The 17,712-nt window shown below is 44.5% G+C and overlaps 1 protein-coding gene across 13 annotated transcripts in view; it reads right to left on the reverse strand.

Annotated features, from left to right (window-relative positions):
• The window catches only part of EPHA5 (EPH receptor A5), a 209,888-nt gene that overhangs the window by 38,556 nt on the left and 153,620 nt on the right, over positions 1 to 17,712 (reverse strand). For 5 of the 13 annotated variants that reach the window (XM_075421269.1, XM_075421275.1, XM_075421279.1 and 2 more), the window contains 3 exons: positions 15,691 to 15,850; positions 11,521 to 11,626; positions 380 to 445 (listed from right to left, as the gene is read on the reverse strand). In XM_075421269.1, the coding sequence (XP_075277384.1) occupies positions 380 to 445; positions 11,521 to 11,626; positions 15,691 to 15,850 (332 nt within the window). The remainder of the gene's footprint in view (positions 1 to 379; positions 446 to 11,520; positions 11,627 to 15,690; positions 15,851 to 17,712) is intronic. The other 8 variants (XM_075421270.1, XM_075421280.1, XM_075421272.1 and 5 more) reach the window with 3 other exon arrangements.

Consider the following 17,712-nt stretch of genomic DNA (forward strand, 5'->3'; position numbering starts at 1 on the left):
CTAAATACCTTTCCCAATCCCGCCTGCCCCCCGCCTCCTTTCTGGGGGCAAATTACCTCCCCTGGCCCCTTTTGGTGACAAGAAGCAGAATTTGATGAAGTGCCCAGCATACATGATGTTTTATTATGACACATATAATTGCTGTTGTGGTGTCTGGATCAATCACAGGCTTTTATCCCCTGGGACCCCTTCTCTTGCTGGAGACACACTCTGCTTCGGATCACGCTACTTCAAATAGTTGAGATAGACAAGCTGGGTGCAGAGATCGGATGAGAGTGATTTCCAGGCCAGTACAAGAAAGGGAGGGAGAGGCAGACTGTGCACAGAAAACATGGAGATAGGACACGAAATAGGAGCCAGCACGGGTGGGAACACTGACCATGTTAGGCTCGGATAGGCAACAGCACGCAGAGAAGAAGCCCACCCACAGCCATGATCGCAGCAACTGAAAAGCAAACAAAAAGGCCCAGGATAAGGAATAATCCCACCACCCCGGCAAGGTGCAAATACATTTGCAACACTTTTATATGCACTTCTTCCTTCTTATTGCAATTATTATTTGGACCTTAACACCCTGGTCTGCAAGAATTTCATGGCATGTGCTACTGTTGGGGAAAAATGCCTTAGGGAGAGCGTATAGATCCTGGTCCTGCAAAGCAATTAACCATATGCTTCCCGTATTTGAATACCACCGTTAGGATTAACGGGGCCACCCATGTGCTTAAACTTAAGCACCTGCCTTGGAGCAGGCAAATTGACTTTTTCCACAAACGTGTGTGGTACATTTACAATTTCCTTTAAAAAGAAACAAGCACTGGATGAATGCGAGCCCTGCTTTTGCAGACCCTTATGCATGTACTCAACTCACACATCCCTTTCTAGGTCTCCTTCTAGCAGTGAAGCTTTGCACGCACATTACATATCTGCAGAAGCAGGACCTTGTGAGTTGTGTGAGAGCATTCAGCCTAAATAAACTCAAAATATGGTGAGTTGAAAGGCACTGCGTGCATCCACAGCTTGCTTTTGAAGCCTGCCGAGCCATTACTCTAGTCTAATCAGAGTATAGGTTCTCGCCTGGCATCAGTCTGTAACCCAGTGCTGGCTGCACCTCAGTAATTGCCCTTTACCCTTGTCAGAGAACTTGCATGGACAGTTTTTCTGTTACCAAATCTATTAAGGTAATTCATCCTGAAAAAGAACACAGTGCAGAAGAAACAACAGGAAGAATTTCAGTACGATACACAAGCAGCAGCTCAACGGTGCAGACATATTCCGGTTAAAGTCAGCTGAAGATCGCACTCATCATTTCTCCTCAAATCATTGCAACACGTCATTCTCGAAAAAAAAATTGTGTCTATCGGGTTGTTATAAAGTATAGCTTACAATGCCTAAACACATTAAAATAGCCTATTTAGACAAAATTAACATTCTGCAACTGCACCGTCTTAAATTATGATGCAAAATAACTTAAGGCATGCAATGATTTACAGAATTATATACTGGATTATGCGCTTACTTAAATTAGAACTGGTGAAGAATGTCTCTCTAAGCTCCTTTTGCATCAGCAAAACAACTTGCTAACATTTTCTAAACACTGATGCCAATATTTTTTTACTATAATAGACAATATTTTGTATTTTCATAATGCCCCAGCTTGTGCAGTCATACTAATATGGGAGCAGCTCAGCCTCCACAAAACTTCTTCATTGATCCAAGTTAACATCGAAGGCCCAAAACCCAAAAGCACAGAAAATGAACCCAAGCATTATATATCCTGAGTCAATTTTGCCATTTTCTGGGTTTAGCCTCACAGGATTTGAGTGCAGGGAATGGGTATGTCTCCAGAAGATCACTGTGGCTGTGATGACTTAGCTTAGATTTCAGCTAGGAAGCCCTTTCCCTCCTCACATTTTGTAACAGTTGCTGCCACCAGACCTTCCCACACCGCTCAGCATGCAAAGTCAAGGTTTTTGAAACAACAGTTCAATTAACCTGAAAAGCAACCACTTCCTTAAAATGAAAAGACCTCGTTGTTTTCTTAAACAAAGAAAACTCTTTGAGTACCTCATCAGCAACTGGGCTACTCTGAGACAAAATCAGTTCCCTGAGACAGAATCAGTTCCCTGCACTGAACGCAGAGCGCTTCAGATGTCACCTGCTCCCTTTACAGCGAGGAAAAAAATGCTGAAGTGCAAGGGAAATATGCCTCAGTGCAGCCTCATTCCTGCACACCTGTCACATAACACTGTGCACTTAGGGTCAAAATACTCTGAGGTGTAACATTAAGGGAAATCTAAAGCTCTCAGAAACAAACTAAACTGGATCAGCAGACAATAAAATTCACCTTCCAGACCCACGACCACTTGGACAGGTAAGTGAATGGACTACTTGGCCTGAACAGTTAGGACAAAGGAAGTTTTATTACCGCTCGTGTTAAAAGGAGCAATAATAAAACTTGATTTTGCAGATAAACTTCAGAATATAAAAATCCTGAGGCAAATAAAACTAAGTGTTAAAGTCCAGCAAACCCACCATGCCCTCGTGGCCACCGCATTTGGGTGCTGATAGCTTCTAGGAGGGACAGTTTCCCTGTCTGCTTGCTCCATGCAAGGCTTTCTTGGTCTAGGAACTGAGGAGCAGAAAGCAAACACTTTCCAGATGAGATCAAATGCTGCAGCAGGATAAGAGATCACCACTCAATGAAATACACCCGGACCTCTCTGGGGTTTTCGGATCTTTAGCCAGCAAGCTGACCTGTATCAGGGAGCAGTCAGAGTTGAACCGAGCACTGCATACATCAAAATTATCTGCAAAGTCTCCTCCAGCCTCACTGAATCAACCAGCAGACTATGAGAAGAGCTTGTGGGGGCTGCACCTGGCTCCAGCGGGTGGTCAGAGGGCCCTCCAGTCTGCTGCACGTTAACTGATGACACATGCACATAACGGTGAAGGCTACTGAGAAAACACTTGCAGTGCTAAATCCCCTTTGCTGGGAAAGAACAAGGTGCTGAGGCAGCGGTGTCTCCAAAAGCCAAGCTGGCTTGAAACAAGGTGTGACTTCTGCTTTGAGCCCTGGCTTCAATGAAAGGGCTGCAGATGGGCAGAGACAATGTAGAGGAGCCTGGAGCTGCAGCAGCACCTCCTGGATGCCTGTGGCCTGCTAGCATTGCCTTGCTTCTTGGTGAGGCCAACTCTACCGCTTTTGGTTATCTCAGGCACACAAAGAGACACTCCTCCAGTTCTAGCAAAGGTGACCCCTGCGATGCCTATGTGGTTTGCAAACCCAACTGTCCAGAGAGCAAACTTTAATAAACCTGTGCTAGGAGGACTTATCAAAACCCTTGGCATCGTTTCAAACCCTGGACTACACGCTTTGTTTATGAAATGTATATATATAAGATGGGCCCCAACAACTATGCCTGCAATCAATGTAATTAATTTACCACAAGTCTGCAGATGACCCAGAGAGCATTTGGAACTAAACTGCATTTCTAGTGGCTAGACAGATCTCAGAGGCTCTTCCACATATAGCTGCGGCTTTTAAGAGGTATAAGTTGAAGACCTGGAGTCATGATAAATGAAAGCCCCGTTTGTTGCTTTTAATAAGCTGCTCTAATGGGATATTCTTCAGAGGCTTGCAATTAGAGATTGAAACACTTGAGGGTGCCTGGGAGGATTTTTATAATCCTTCACACAGCCTTGAGCGATGGCAATGATTTCTTCCTGCATCTCCAGGTCAGGAGGCCAGCACTACGCCTAGCACCTTGTGAGTCAACATGCTTGCTTCAAACATCAGAGGAGCAGCAATACACACTGTGAGCTGCTAGGAATATATTCCTCCTTCGCCCAGAACTAAATGAATGTTTAAGGAGTCACCTCCTCTTCTGGCTGAGCTATACCTAGATCCCACGTTAAAGCACATCTCTGCGCTGTTTGAGAATAACTGAGAACACAGAAGTCCAAGCAGATGATATCTATGCAAGTAGTATGGGGAAGGAGTGCAACGCTTCCAGGGAAAGGAACTGCACTAAGAAAGACCTCTGGCACTGTAATTCGCTATGTCAGAGCTGTAAGAAAGTACAGATAACCTTTTTTCTAGATAAGAGGCCAAGTGCTGCAACATGGCATGCCCTCAGGAGAGGTCACACTTCCTGTTTCTACCATCCAAAGCAAGGTGAAATATCCACATATTCAAAAGTGCAGAGGGACGACAATCTAATTTTCTTCTTCATCCTCTACCCACTCCACAGCCAACAGAAGATACTGTAAAACCCCACTTTAAAACACTACATACACACAGGGCTTTCACCAGTGCTCAGCAGGAGCCTGGAGCTGCTACCACTGAAGCCAGGCTCCATTTTCAGCTTGAAGGGCAGCCCAGTTCCCTTCTCAAACTGGAAACAGGACTGGCACAATGCTATCAAATACACCATCTGAATGCAGGCGAAGAGTTTTCATCACTGACTGTTGCACTGCCCCACATTTCCTCTGTTCAGACCAAGCTTATGGTAACCGCTTATCTGTTCATGACGGTCCTCCTGCCCTGTTCCCTTGGCTGCTGCCAGAATAACTCAGAAATGATGCTTTCAAGAGCTATGCCTCATGGGCTTGGAGCTTAATTACAGATTTGGTCAACTCTCACCTCCTGTCCGGGCCAAAGTCAGCTGAAGGCAAATTAGCCTAGGTCCCTAAACCCTCCTCGAAACTGCAGCAGCTCAGACTAGCTTGCGGAGCCCAGTGTGTTTGCACAGAAGTGCTAAGCCAAGAAGTGTTTAAAATAAAAAAGAAAAAAGGTGTTGGAGCAGTCAAATTTGCCAAGGTGATCTAGGCAGGGTGCTAGAGATGGGGACTACAGGCAGCAAGATTTCCACACCGGCCCTGGGAAGGCATCACCCTGTGAAGAAAGGTGCACTGGAGCACTTTGTTTTTTCAAAGAGGGAACCTGTATACCAATACTGTTAATGCTCCTCTCTGGGAAAACGTACTGCCAAAGAGCAAAGAGGCTGTTAACATGACGGAGGCAGTAAAAACCTTGACCCAAACAGAAGTAGGACTAGACCCTGCCTGCTCTTGGTGCATGGGAATTTTCACTTGGCAGAGCAATAGCTTCTCCAACAAAATCCTTCCTCTTGTCAGGTGAATCGCGGGAATATTTGGCAGTAGGCAGTGTCATAAAGTGGCTATAAATCACAGGAGACAATGTCCTGTAGGGAGAAGGAACAGGCAAGAATGTAGAGATAAAAATCCTTCAAAAAGGACAAAAAAATTGTGACTCATGCTGGAAAAATTCTCTCTATGAAAAATGTTATCTACAAACTGTCTTCCGTTTCCTACGGAAATATCAAAAAAGCAAACTATTTTAAGCCCTGACACATATTGGAAAATAGGATTGGGGGGGGAGGTTGTGGAAAAATTCACCCATTTTGACCTTCCACATCACGGAAGGTTGCAAACACTGGCTCAGGACCTAGGATATACACCACAATCCTTTCACCCTCTCTGCAACCTGAAAGTCACTTTTAAACAAGATGCACAAATTTGTGTCCAGAAAGTAGGCCTCTGCCACCGCAGGGGCTGATATTTAAAAGTCTAAATCAGCTAAGGTCAAGGATGGATACTCTGGTGCAGAAGCCTCTAATTGCCAATACACAGGTGGCAAGATTTGTCTTTGCTTTGTCTTTCAAAGGCTAGTTCCCTGCCAGAAAGAGACCTTCTATATACGCATGACACAGGGCGAGGGGCAGTTTTTTGTTGCTTCACATCTATTTTTTTCTTAAGTTCTATAAAAAGCTCCTGCTGGTTCTTTGGAAGATCACTTGAGATAGAAAGGTCATCCATAATGGGTAGCTGGCTATAAATGCAGATGCACAGTCCACTTCTTAGTTATTTTGAGCAGCTTTTGCAAACATGGACAGCACTGCCCTAATAGCATCCCCATTTTAATCTGTAAAAGCCCATGCCTTTGTTTAGTGCTACAAACCTCAGATGCTTGAGGGACCAGAGGGAAGAGCAATTTGTTAACACTCACCCTAAGACCCTGTCAGTTTTGCAAACATGGCTTGGCCTGAAGGACAAAAGAGGGGCAACTGCTCTGGAGCAGCGGGTCTCCTTCCTGTGCATATGCAAACCTGGCTTCCTACCTCAGTTTGTAGGAAGAATGGGGCTGATGCCACAACGACTGTGGCACCTCATTGCTCCTTGCAAGAGGGAGTGCAAAGATCTCTTTGACTGGCATTGTCTGACATAGACTGTAAAACAAAAGTCTGTAATCGTTTTAGATTAATATATACTTCAACCAGGAACAATGCCAAGCGACATCTAATTCAAGCATTGCTAGGAAAGCAAAATGCATAGCCTTGCTCTATCTGTAAAATGCATTGCGCTTTTGAGAAGAAGACATAATCCTAACAAAACAAAGATAATAACAACTCCGTGTTCTTTAATATAATGCTTGTAGCTGGTTTAATAATAGATTTTCAATCCACTTCTCTTTTTTTGCTGAGACAACTACAGTCTGATTTAGTGAATCTCTTTGATTTGTAATCCTGATCGTTACATTATTAATATGCCCTTGATGTAAAGAGTGGCATAACTTAAAAAAGTGATCAGCTATTTTGCTTGGCATTTATGACCTTGGTCAGAGGACACATTATTTAAAGGAAGAGTTTTCTAGAACATCTGAAAGTAAATCAGCTCTGAAACGCAGCTTAATTGTTTAGGGCAAAGCGCATTTAGTTTCAAATTCCCAGGAATCTCCAGTTTCAGACACAAAGCACGTTTCCACAGACGGACGCTGGCATGTGGAAATGCCACCATGACTGCCGTTCAGCTGACCTTTGGTTTAGGGCCAGCTGCCAATGGGAAATGCCAAGCTGTTACTCACATTCATTCAAAAGAAGCGAAAAAAATGCAGAGATACTTGAAAGCTAAAAAAGGGAAGAGGTGTGGAAGCTTCTGCCTCCGGGGACCTAGCGGAAAACAAAAAGCCTGCAAAGCCCAGCACACTCACAGAATCACAGAATGGTAGGGGTTGGAAGGGACACCCCTGTCGAAGCAGGGTCACCTACAGCAAGCTGCACAGCACCTTGTCCAGGTGGGTTCTGAATATCTCCAGAGAAGGAGAATCCACAACCTCCCTGGGCAGCCTGTTCCAGGGCTCCGTCACCCTCAGAGGAAAGTTCTTCCTCATCTTCAGCTAGAACTTCCTATGCTTCAGTTTGTGCCTGTTGCCCCTTGTCCTGTCGCTGGGCACCACTGAAAAGAGCTTGGCCCCGTCCTCTTGACACCCACCCTTGAGATATTTATAAACATTTGTAAGGTCCCCTCGCAGCCTTCTCTTCTTCAGGCTAAACAAGCCCAGCTCCCTCAGCCTTTCCTTGTAGCAGAGATGCTCCAGTCCACTAATCATCTTTGTAACCCTCTGCTGGACTCTCTCCAGTAGCTCCTCATCTTTCTTGAACTGGGGAGCCCAGAACTGGACAGAGTACTCCAGATGGGGCCTCACCAGGGCAAAGTAGGGAGGGAGGAGAACCTCCCTCGACCTACTGGCCACACTCCTCATAATGCACCCCAGGATGCCACTGGCCTTCTTGGCAGCCAGGACACACTGCTGGCTCATGGTCAACCTGTCGTCCACTAGGACACCCAGGTCCCTCTCCACAGAGCTGCTCTCCAGCAGGTCTGCCCCAAGCCTGTACTGATGCATGGGGTTGTTCCTCCCCAGGAGCAGGACCCTGCACTTGCCCTTGTTGAATTTCATCAGGTTCCTCTGCGCCCAACTCTCCAGCCTGTCCAGGTCTCGCTGAATGGCAGCACAGCCTTCTGGTGTATCCACCATACCTCCCGGTTTTGTGTCATCAGCAAACTTGCTGAGGGTACATTCTAACTCTTCATCCAGGTAATTGATGAATAACTTAAATAAGACTGGGCCAAGTATGGACCCCTGGGGGACACCAATAGGTACCGGCCTCCAACTAGACTCAGCGCCACTTATGACAACCCTCTGAGTTCTGCCATTCAGCCAGTTCTCAATCCACCTCACTGACCACTCATCCAGCCCACACTTCCTGAGCTTCCCTAGGAGGATGTTATGGGAGACAGTGACAAAAACCATGCTGAAGTCTAGGCAGACAACATCCACGGCTCTCCCCTCATCTACCCAGCCAGTCACGTCATCATAGAAAGCTATCAGATTGGTCAGGCATGATTTCCCCTTGGTGAACCCATGCTGACTACTCCTGATAACCTTCTTTTCCTCCACTTGCTTGATGATGACCTCCAGGATAAGCTGCTCCATCACCTTTCCTGGGATGGAGGTGAGGCTGACCGGCCTGTAGTTCCCTGGATCCTCCTTCTTGTCCTTTTTGAAGATTGGAGTGACATTGGCCTTTCTCCAGTCCTCAGGCACCTCTCCTGTCCTCCAGGACCTTTCAAAGATGATGGAGAGTGGCTCCTGAGTCCTACAGCTGGGAAACTACCTGCCGAGCTGCCGAGAGCAGGAGGACATCCCCTTCTCATTGCAGCACTGCTCTCAAGTCCCTGCTCACTTCAGCGTGGCACTTGGGAGGATAGATGCAAAGAGATGCCAGACAGCATCCTAGGGAGGAGTATCCTAATTCTGAGGTGCCCAGGACCTCCCAGGGAGCCTGGGAGCAGCATGGAGCCAGCAACAAGGAGCCTATTTGCAGGAGCCAGCCAGTCTACATCCTCAGTGCTGCAGAGCAAGAGGGCTTTTCTCCTTAGCGTTGCTGCTGGGCAGTACCTACTCTCCTACATCAGCAGAAAAGACAGAGATGGGCTTTGCACAGCTTGCTTGGCATGGAAAGCAGTGGTGATTCCAGCTGGAGCAACTCCTGGAGTTCAAAATGTCTGTTTTTCTAAAAGCTGGTACAAGCAAGAATTAGGAAAGGAAACTGAACCCCCTGGAACCAGGCACTGAACAACATAACTACTCCAAAGATACAGGAGAGCATCTTCCAGAAACAGGTAAAGAGCTTCAGAAAGGGATTATCCCATGACTTGGAATGCGTTTATCATCCCCACAGCGTCACAGCAGGAGAGTCACTCCATAAATTTTCTCGAAATCGTATCCAAGGCAAAGCAGCATGAGTGACACGTTTCAGCGGCATCTCTGCTTCTTCCAAACAGGAGCAATTTTTTTGTTTTGCTTTGTTTAATTTCAAATTGGCTGTCAGCTTTCCAGGCTTCAGGGGTTTATTTTTCTGTTCTCACGAGTCACTCAACACACTAGACAGGTTTTAAAATTAATGGGAGCTCAACATGCCCAAGAAGCTCTGTGGTTTTGAAGCCAGTTCTCTAACAATGGACCAAACCTTGGCGCTGGAGGCTTCTCTACTGAAGGAGAACGCAGCTGAAGGACTGGGTTCTTCCCATTTAGGGGAAGGGTTGAAAAGATAAAAAGGGACTAAGAGCTCAGCTCTCTGTGCCTGCCCCTTCCCATACATCCAGCATGGCACCATGGAGAAGCTCCCAGGAACCTGCAGCTGCTCTGGGGCCCACAGAGAGAGATGTGAGTACAAGGCTGGAGGGTTAAGGCAGCAGCAGAGGCAGTGATAAAACTCCAGCCAAAGGAGACAGGCTTTTATGAACATGCCAAGAGATAAAGAGCCAAGAGGAAGCACATCCTGGAAAGCCCACTAGGGCAAAAGACAGAAAGACATAACTAACGAGAATTGCTGACAAATGGCTTTGCAGCTGGTTGCTTGGACCAGAGAGGGTAGCAGCAAAAAGGAGACCTGCGAGGGCATGTCCTTCCCAAAGGGTTTCTGAGTGCTTGCCGGCAACTGCAGGAAGAGCAAGAGCTGCTGGTTGCCACACAGCTCGGATTCCTTATGGACACAGAGGAATATACGTCCCTGCACCTGCGATTCACCACCCCCGACCCCTCCTTGCAGAGGTGCCAGGCTACATCCGCAGCTTCCCTATGGCCACGCATGCATCTTCCTGTCTGCATCGATACAAGCATGCATCCAGGCTGGGGGAGGCCAATGTCCACAGCTCCCTGCTCTATTCAAGGAGGGAATTGATTCAAAACCTCCAGCCTTTAAGGAGAGACTTGAACTCCTGCCTACAGCGCTCAGAGCCAAGTCTTTTTGGCTACAGCTTTCCTGTAGCTCCCTGGTGCGAATGGCCTGTAGCCATTCACCCGCCATGCCGCTGCATGCTTCTTGTGCAGACAGGAGCATTTACTTTCCCATTTTTAAGCCAAACAATTCACTCAAAGCAGATGACAGGAGCTCAAACAGCTGAGTTGGAAGAGACTGTCAGTCTCTGACCTTGAGTGGAGATGAGTCTGGCAGCACACTTACCTTTTAAGACAGGACATAACTGTGTCCTTCCACGGATGCCTTATGCCTGGGCACAGAGCTGCTCAGCCTGAATGGATTTCACTGCGCTGCATTCGCAGACTGATACCCTACCTCCTCTGGGAAATAAGACCCTCAGCCAATATTTTCACTATCAGTGCAGTTTCTGTGCGAGTATCTTGTACCTACTCTTAACATTTACAATATCCTGTAATTTACAGCCACCTGGCTAGACCTGAGCTTAAGACAGATCTGTATCATGAAAGCAACAGTGGGCTGATGGGTACGTTAGAAGCACAAATGTTTACTTTACACTATAAACAAATTTAGCCTTGTCAATAGATGCACCTCACATTGCTTTGCATGACGGATATTGCATCATTTGACTACTGCCATTAAAAAATGTAGTAAAACATGTGCAGCATACAAAAAAAAGTGTCTTGTGTACTGGCTGCTACACAAATTTAGTGCTGCAGCACAAACTGAACCTGGTACAAGCCAGGTTTTCCCCCAATACCACAACCCCTTGTTCACCAACAAGTTCCATCAACTTCCATTACAGTTGTCAAAGATGGTATAGCCCAGGCTTTCATCATTGCCTATGTTTAAGCACATGAGAAGTCAATGGGATTGCTTAATGGTTTGAAGCTGAGTGTCTCCCTCTGTGGGGGAAGCGTTCTGTATAATTTACTAGCGCGTGGGGAACACATTAGTGTTCTACACATGAAAAATGAAATCCAGATCTGACCAAAACCTGGGGCGACTGGCCATTTGGCTAGGTTTCTTCTCTTTTGCTTTGCAAGTGTTTTCGTGAAGTCAAGTTTTCTCTGTGAGCAAAGCCCATTGCGAGCTCTGAGTGCAAACATATGGGCTTCAGGATATTCTATGTGTAATAACATGTTCTGCTTATTTTTAAAGGAATGTGAAAACACTCCTGTGAGAATCAAGTCGAATAATCACGGCCAGTCGATACAGAGAGGAAAATCATTGTGAAGTGAACTACATCTGTGAGCGAGCCTTTGCCATTCTTGCCTGTCCAAACAGATCAATCAGCCCACCCTCATGCTGTTTTACAGCGCTACCGCTCGACAGCTTCGTTCACGTGCTGCTTTTGCCTAAATCGTGCTAATCAGCTGGTCAGATAAAAGTTATTACAAAAGTTGGAGAAGTATAAATACACAGCTTCTTCTCTTACCTTCCGCTGAGAAGGAAACCGATAACGACAGCCAGCAGAATGACTCCCACTGTTACAGACACAACAATTATAGGAATCTGGCTCTGGTCACTGGATGCAGCTACTGCTGAGATGAGAAACAGAAAATGGAGATTAAGGTTAAAATGATAGTCAGCACTCACATGAGTCTTTCTAGTGAGGCTGCCAGCAAGGCTTCAAGTCTTACCAATTCGTTTCTTCTTTTACGGTTTGTGTTTTCCCCCTTTGCTGTCTGTTTCTAATTTGGAAAGGAAATGGATAGAAAGAAACCAAAACCACATACAAAACCAAGCCACAAACCCAACAAAATCGCATCTCATCACTGAATTCGGACAACAAAGTTTTGCAGAATGCAGCCTCTGAGTTTCCAAACTCAAGTCTGTCTTCCTGGGTTAGCTGCATTAGAAATCACAGAGACAAAAGATGAAAACCCAGCAGGTTCCCATTTGCAGAGAGAACATTTATGGAATGTTATTGTTAAGAGACATAAGCAAGATCTCAGAGATAAACTGCATTACCTGCACTTCAAGAAGCTATAAGCAATTAAAAACTAACTCTTTGTGGCATCTCTATCACATGGCCAGAAGGTGCCCTCTGTAAAACAGGAATCTGCTAAGACACATACTCCGGCTGGTCGTTTTTTTGGCCAAGGGAAGCAGAACTCTCTCTGCCCACACCTTGTGAAAAGCCCTCTTGCCAAAAGGCAGGAGATAAGTCCTGTGATAAAGATGCCAGCAGAAAGGTCAGGAAAGATGTCCGAGAACTGGAGTTTGCCACAGGTTAAGTAAGAGCAGGTGAGCAAGCTCCTGCAGCCTGTAAAATGGAAATGCTAACACCACTTGCACCTTCTTTATCTGCTTTGCGCTGCAGGGAAAGGAGCCCAGCTCTCCCCAGGGGTTTGCACGTAGGGCTCCCTGAGCAGCATCCAAAGCCTCCTCACCCTGCCCGCTCTGCGGCCAGCTTATTTAGCTGCATGTATTTAACCACCTTGGGGTACAAATCCGGCTTCCTCCCCACAAAACCTGCTCTCTGGCGTAGGTGCTGTTGCTGTGCGGGTAAAAACCTCATTACAGCTCCTACCCTCACGCCAGCCCTGGGTGAAGCTTCATCCACCCCAGGGAGCAGCAGGAATTGATTGTGCACTGAAGCAGCCTTTAACTAAATGACTGAAGTAAAAAGGGGTCCTTAGCACAGGATTAACTTTATGAAGGCTATAAAATAACTGAATGTAGTCCCATATTAATTGTTAAAAGAAAAGAAAGACGAAAAGGTATGGCATTAAACATTGATCTGCCATGGGTTTCAAGTAGTTCTTCGTACAGGAGCTCTCCGGGGCCCAACAGCAAGTGGTGTGGACCTGCTGCAGCAATGTAAATGATTTCAGAAGGACTGGCTGCGATATATTAAATATTTAATGTTAACTGCTCCAAACCCGTGCCATCATCCAGAGATTTTATTAGCCTCACAAATTTATGGAGGCTCCTTAGGATGATGTTTTATTGCTTTCTTGACAAAATAATTAAAAAGAAAAACATTTAAAGGAGAACATTAAGCTGTGACTGGTGGTTTTTTGCACAGCTCGAGGGATGAGGAAATGAGATAAATCCTGCTGTGATCTATGGCAGCTAAAAAGCCTGAATTCATCAGCCAAGCTGGGACCTTCCTGCCATTTAAAGCCAGGGTGGGGGACCTGCACTACCCCTCCTCGACTTGTTGATATATTCCCACTCCTGCCCAGTTGACCAGCTGGAGTAGCTAACCAATCCAGGCGAAAACCAGCTTTTGGGAAGGTTCATTTTTATAAGGGCTAGGTGAGCTCGGTGGCATTTGGAAAGGAGGACAGCAGCAAGTGGATACACCTAGCAACAGCTTCCACCCAAATAAAAAACTTCCGCTGAAAAATGCGTCCCTGGCTGCATCATGGCGCTATGCAGAATTGCACACACAGGCAGCAGTACATAAAAAAACCCCAATGTTTGGAAAAAGTGCAAAGTCCAAAACAAGTTACAGCTTCCTCCCCATTGCATTTCTGCTCTTATTTCATAGTTCTTCCAAGTATACCAAGTATATTAAAAATAACTTTACAGAAACCTTGTGAACTGGAAACAAAACCTGTTGTTTGGTCCAAATGATTTTGGAGGTAGTTTTTGATTCTCACAGAAGTCACTGAGAGGTTTTCATTTGTGCTTGAATCAAAATAACTTGCTTTGGCTCTAACAAGAGGTTCAGATCTGAACTCCAACATAGCAGTGAGATTTTGATCTGTGCTTGCTTTCAGATTCTCTGGGACGTGCAGGAAAGCAATGGGAGTCCAGTCACACTCCCTGAACTAATATTGAGTTTATACAGGGACTTGGGGAAAAAAAAATAAAACGTTTTTTAAAAGGTTTCAAATGTCAAATGGAGTTGCATTTTGCAAGATACTGAGGCATATGTTGTATTTCAATTCTACCAAGCATTTAAACATCTAGTTAAGTCCTGCTTCAGCCAGAGCTCAAGTCCAACAGAGAAACAGTTCCCAGCTCCCAAACTGGGGACCACACAGTAGGTACTCCTCTGACTACGACAGCAGCTCCTTGGTATCAGAGAAGTACCTACTCCCCTGCCTTTAAAATGCTAGAAAGGCTGGGCTGCAGGTGTGAATAAATGACTGAAGGGGTGTATAGTGTTTAAAGATACTACCATGTGATGTCCTCAAAAAGTCCTGACAAACACAGATACTTACAGGATAGGCTTTATAGAAGTGTCATTATTTTTGGACCAGGATCGTAGGTACCAATGGCACTGCATCAAATGTGCATATATTTCATGTATTATTTCTTAATAGTCTGGAACACTATTGTTCAAATAACTCTAAACTAGAAACTTTCCAACTGCAAGGAAAATTTCCTCAGTATAATACTGAATAATTTTCGGCATAACATGATTTTGTTGCTACTCATAGGGCACGATTAATGGTTAATAAAATAAGAAATATATTAAATAGACAATTCTTATTGCATTAATGTTTGCATCGTGATGTAATTTGCACTGTATTAGTTCAGTCACTGGCTCCACAGCTACATCTGCACATGTATAATGATTTGTTTAAAATCTATTACAGCTTCAAAGGTAGCATGCATTGAAAAGACAACTTGGCATCTTCTTCTCAAAGATGATGAATTTTAAATTAATTGGAATAACAGTAATAAAAGTATTGAAGAATTTAAATTTCCAATAAAAACATACAGAAAAAAAAGCTCTTTCCCACAGGACTGAACAGAGTATTCCCACCAAAAAATTTCTCTTCCATGACAACCGTATAAAAAACTTCATAAATGACAGTTGTACAACTGAAATAGACAGGACATATTTTCTGAGGGAGAAAATTATCTTTGACACCTCTGCAAAAATTTGGTTAACAGGAAAAAAAATATTTCCCCACAGTTGTGCCTGAACACAGGGGAAAGATAAGCTGAGCCTCTGTGTGCCTCAGGAGTTCACCCTGCCACAGAATCTGCTCCAGAATCCAGACCTGGATGATCAGATTCATTAAGAAAAAAAAGTCAAACCACACAAATTTGTAACAGGCCAAGCAAAAGTCCTGCACCTGCAGTGCACATTTTTTCCATTTTTGATCACAAGTCAAAGTTCCTTTCCTTGAGGCTGTGGCATTGGCAGTCAACAGAAACCATCTTTCAACTTAACAGGAACTTACACCAAGAGACGCTAAAGCTGGTTCAATTCTTCCCCTTGCAGGGAGGCACTATTTCAGGGTTTTTTCTGCAGATGCAGATATCTAAGAGAGCTCAGCATCCTCTGCAGACAGCCATTAAAATTAAGAGGACTCATTCCCTCTGTCCCTCCCAAGAGGAGAGCCCTTGTCCTCTCGCATCAGCTCTCATAAACATGGGATTTTTCTAAGCAGGGTACGCTATGAATTTCTGGAGCCTGAAGACCTCCTGACTTCACCTCCTGCCTCACCACATGAGTTGAGGAAGCAAGGACAGATGTGTTAGCTTGTCTAGTGCATGGTCATGTTGTGCCTGATGTTTCCAAAGTCAAGGGATGAGGCCAGGACAAGGAAGAGCTCTCTGCAAAGGTACTGATCCCCTCATGTGTTTCTGGTAACCATTCCAGAGACACAGGCTGACAGTAAATAAAAGGACTTACACACTGGGCTGGTTTCAAACTCAAATCTTCGGCTGAAGCCACCGTAGCCGGCAGCTGTCCGGGCTCGGATCTGGAAGACATACGCTGAGCCTGGTTTCAAGCCATCTGCTGTAATCGTCGTCTCTTTGGATTTGATGATGGTGTAGCTCATCTCCTGGTCCTTTTCCCAACACCCACCCCCCCGCAAAAAACACAAAGTTCAAACAACACAAATAGTGGCTTTCATTCTTAACAACCCTCACAGTAATGTTACACAGGATGACAGAAATATGCATTTTTGAGGATCTCTTCCTCAAACCCCTGCCTCTGAAGGCCCTTTCTGCAGTACAAAACATGAGATCTAGTTTTCTGTTCTATATTCACTGACTGTAGGAGGTATGAAACAGAGCAGAGGGACTTTCCACTCATAAATGACAATACAGGGACCAAACCTGCATCTGCAGTAGGAATAGCTTTCCACTGCTTGGTATGTACATGGCCCAGGGCAATGGAAAGGTTCATCCTACAAAGATCGATCCCAAGGCATGGGGAAGAGGAAAAAAGTCCTATCACCTTAGGAAGGGATTTGAGTTTATACCAAAAACAACTTCTTAGTAATGCAATTAGGCCTAAGAGAGAATAAGCTATTTATTATACATTGTACAGTTTTTGCTGGCATTTCTAGAACCATGAATTAGACCTTGGGAAGGGAATAATAAACCAAAACTCCAGGAGAACACCTAATTTTGCATTGTTCTTCTGAAGCAACAAACTTGAAGAAAATTTGCTGAAATAAATCTTCATTTACATCAGTTTCTAATGCAAAAGAGTTTCAGTTCTTTGATTAAAATTAAATGCTTGGCAATTACTCTTAGAATTATTTACTGTAACACATAATCTAGACAAGAGCTCATGATTGAAAGTATACAAACTTGGAAACTGCTTTTTCTTCACTGTATCCTCTCAGATCCAAATTATTAGGAAGTAAGCAGGAGTTCTTAGCAATTCCCTACCAAGATTTCTGCATAGGTCTTGGGATAGAAACTGGTTTTTCTTTTTTTTCTTTATTTAATAGGCCACTTTCCCTAGACAGTAATATGCCTGGATAAGGCTCTGGGAACCTCCAAATGTAGGATTACAGACTTTCTCACTGAAGCCTGTAGCTATAGAAGACTGTTTCAAGAGAAATATGCGTTTGTGTGTGTGTGCGCACACGCGCACGTGCGCCTTTTATTTTTGGTTGTTAAGGTGCAATTTCTCTTAAAGGAAAGCAATGTCACAAAACTAAATTTTCCAAAGCATTTAATACAGCTCATTCTCATCCCTTGGAAATGAACACTGCGGATTTACCCTTACAAAGAGCTGAAACCCAAGATAATATAAGTGACAGTAGCAACAAACAAGAAGGATTAAGGACAGCATCCCAAATCTAACCCAGTGACTGGTTAAGAAGCAGTAAGTGAATATTAGGTCACATCTTTGCTTGTATGTCAGCCAAATTAGGTTTTCAATACACTGTTGGTCTCTGAAAACATTTAAACACTTGAGCTTTCCTGCAGAAAACACTAAGCTTCACTATCAGCCTAAAAGAAATAAATCAAGGAAGCATAAACTCGGACTGGCTGTAGCTACCTCCCTGTGAAGGACTTGCACTTGAAGAACTATTTACTGAAGCTATTTGAGACTCATTCTGGACCATATATACAATATTCTAAGCACCCCCTCACCCCGATTTGTTTGAAAACAAATTAAGTAAAATGAACAAACGCATGGATTTTTTTTGCTTTAATTATTTGCTCGTTATCAAGGTTTCTAGAGGCTAATTGTCCCAGGCCACTCCACAGCAAAGATTCAATGTGCCACAGCGGTCATTCAAAGAAGTTAATAAAAGAATCAGTAATGGATTATTTCCAGCAATAGCATATCCTGATTCTTGCTTTGTGCTTTAATCTTTTTGAAAACCTTAGCCCTATTTAAGCAACTCACGCATCTTACGCCCTTGCCCAAGCTCCCTCATCTGCAAAAATATTGTTGACTTCATCC

This window comes from Opisthocomus hoazin, chromosome 5 (genome assembly GCF_030867145.1).
Source record: "Opisthocomus hoazin isolate bOpiHoa1 chromosome 5, bOpiHoa1.hap1, whole genome shotgun sequence".
Classification (NCBI taxonomy): Eukaryota; Metazoa; Chordata; class Aves; order Opisthocomiformes; family Opisthocomidae; genus Opisthocomus; species Opisthocomus hoazin.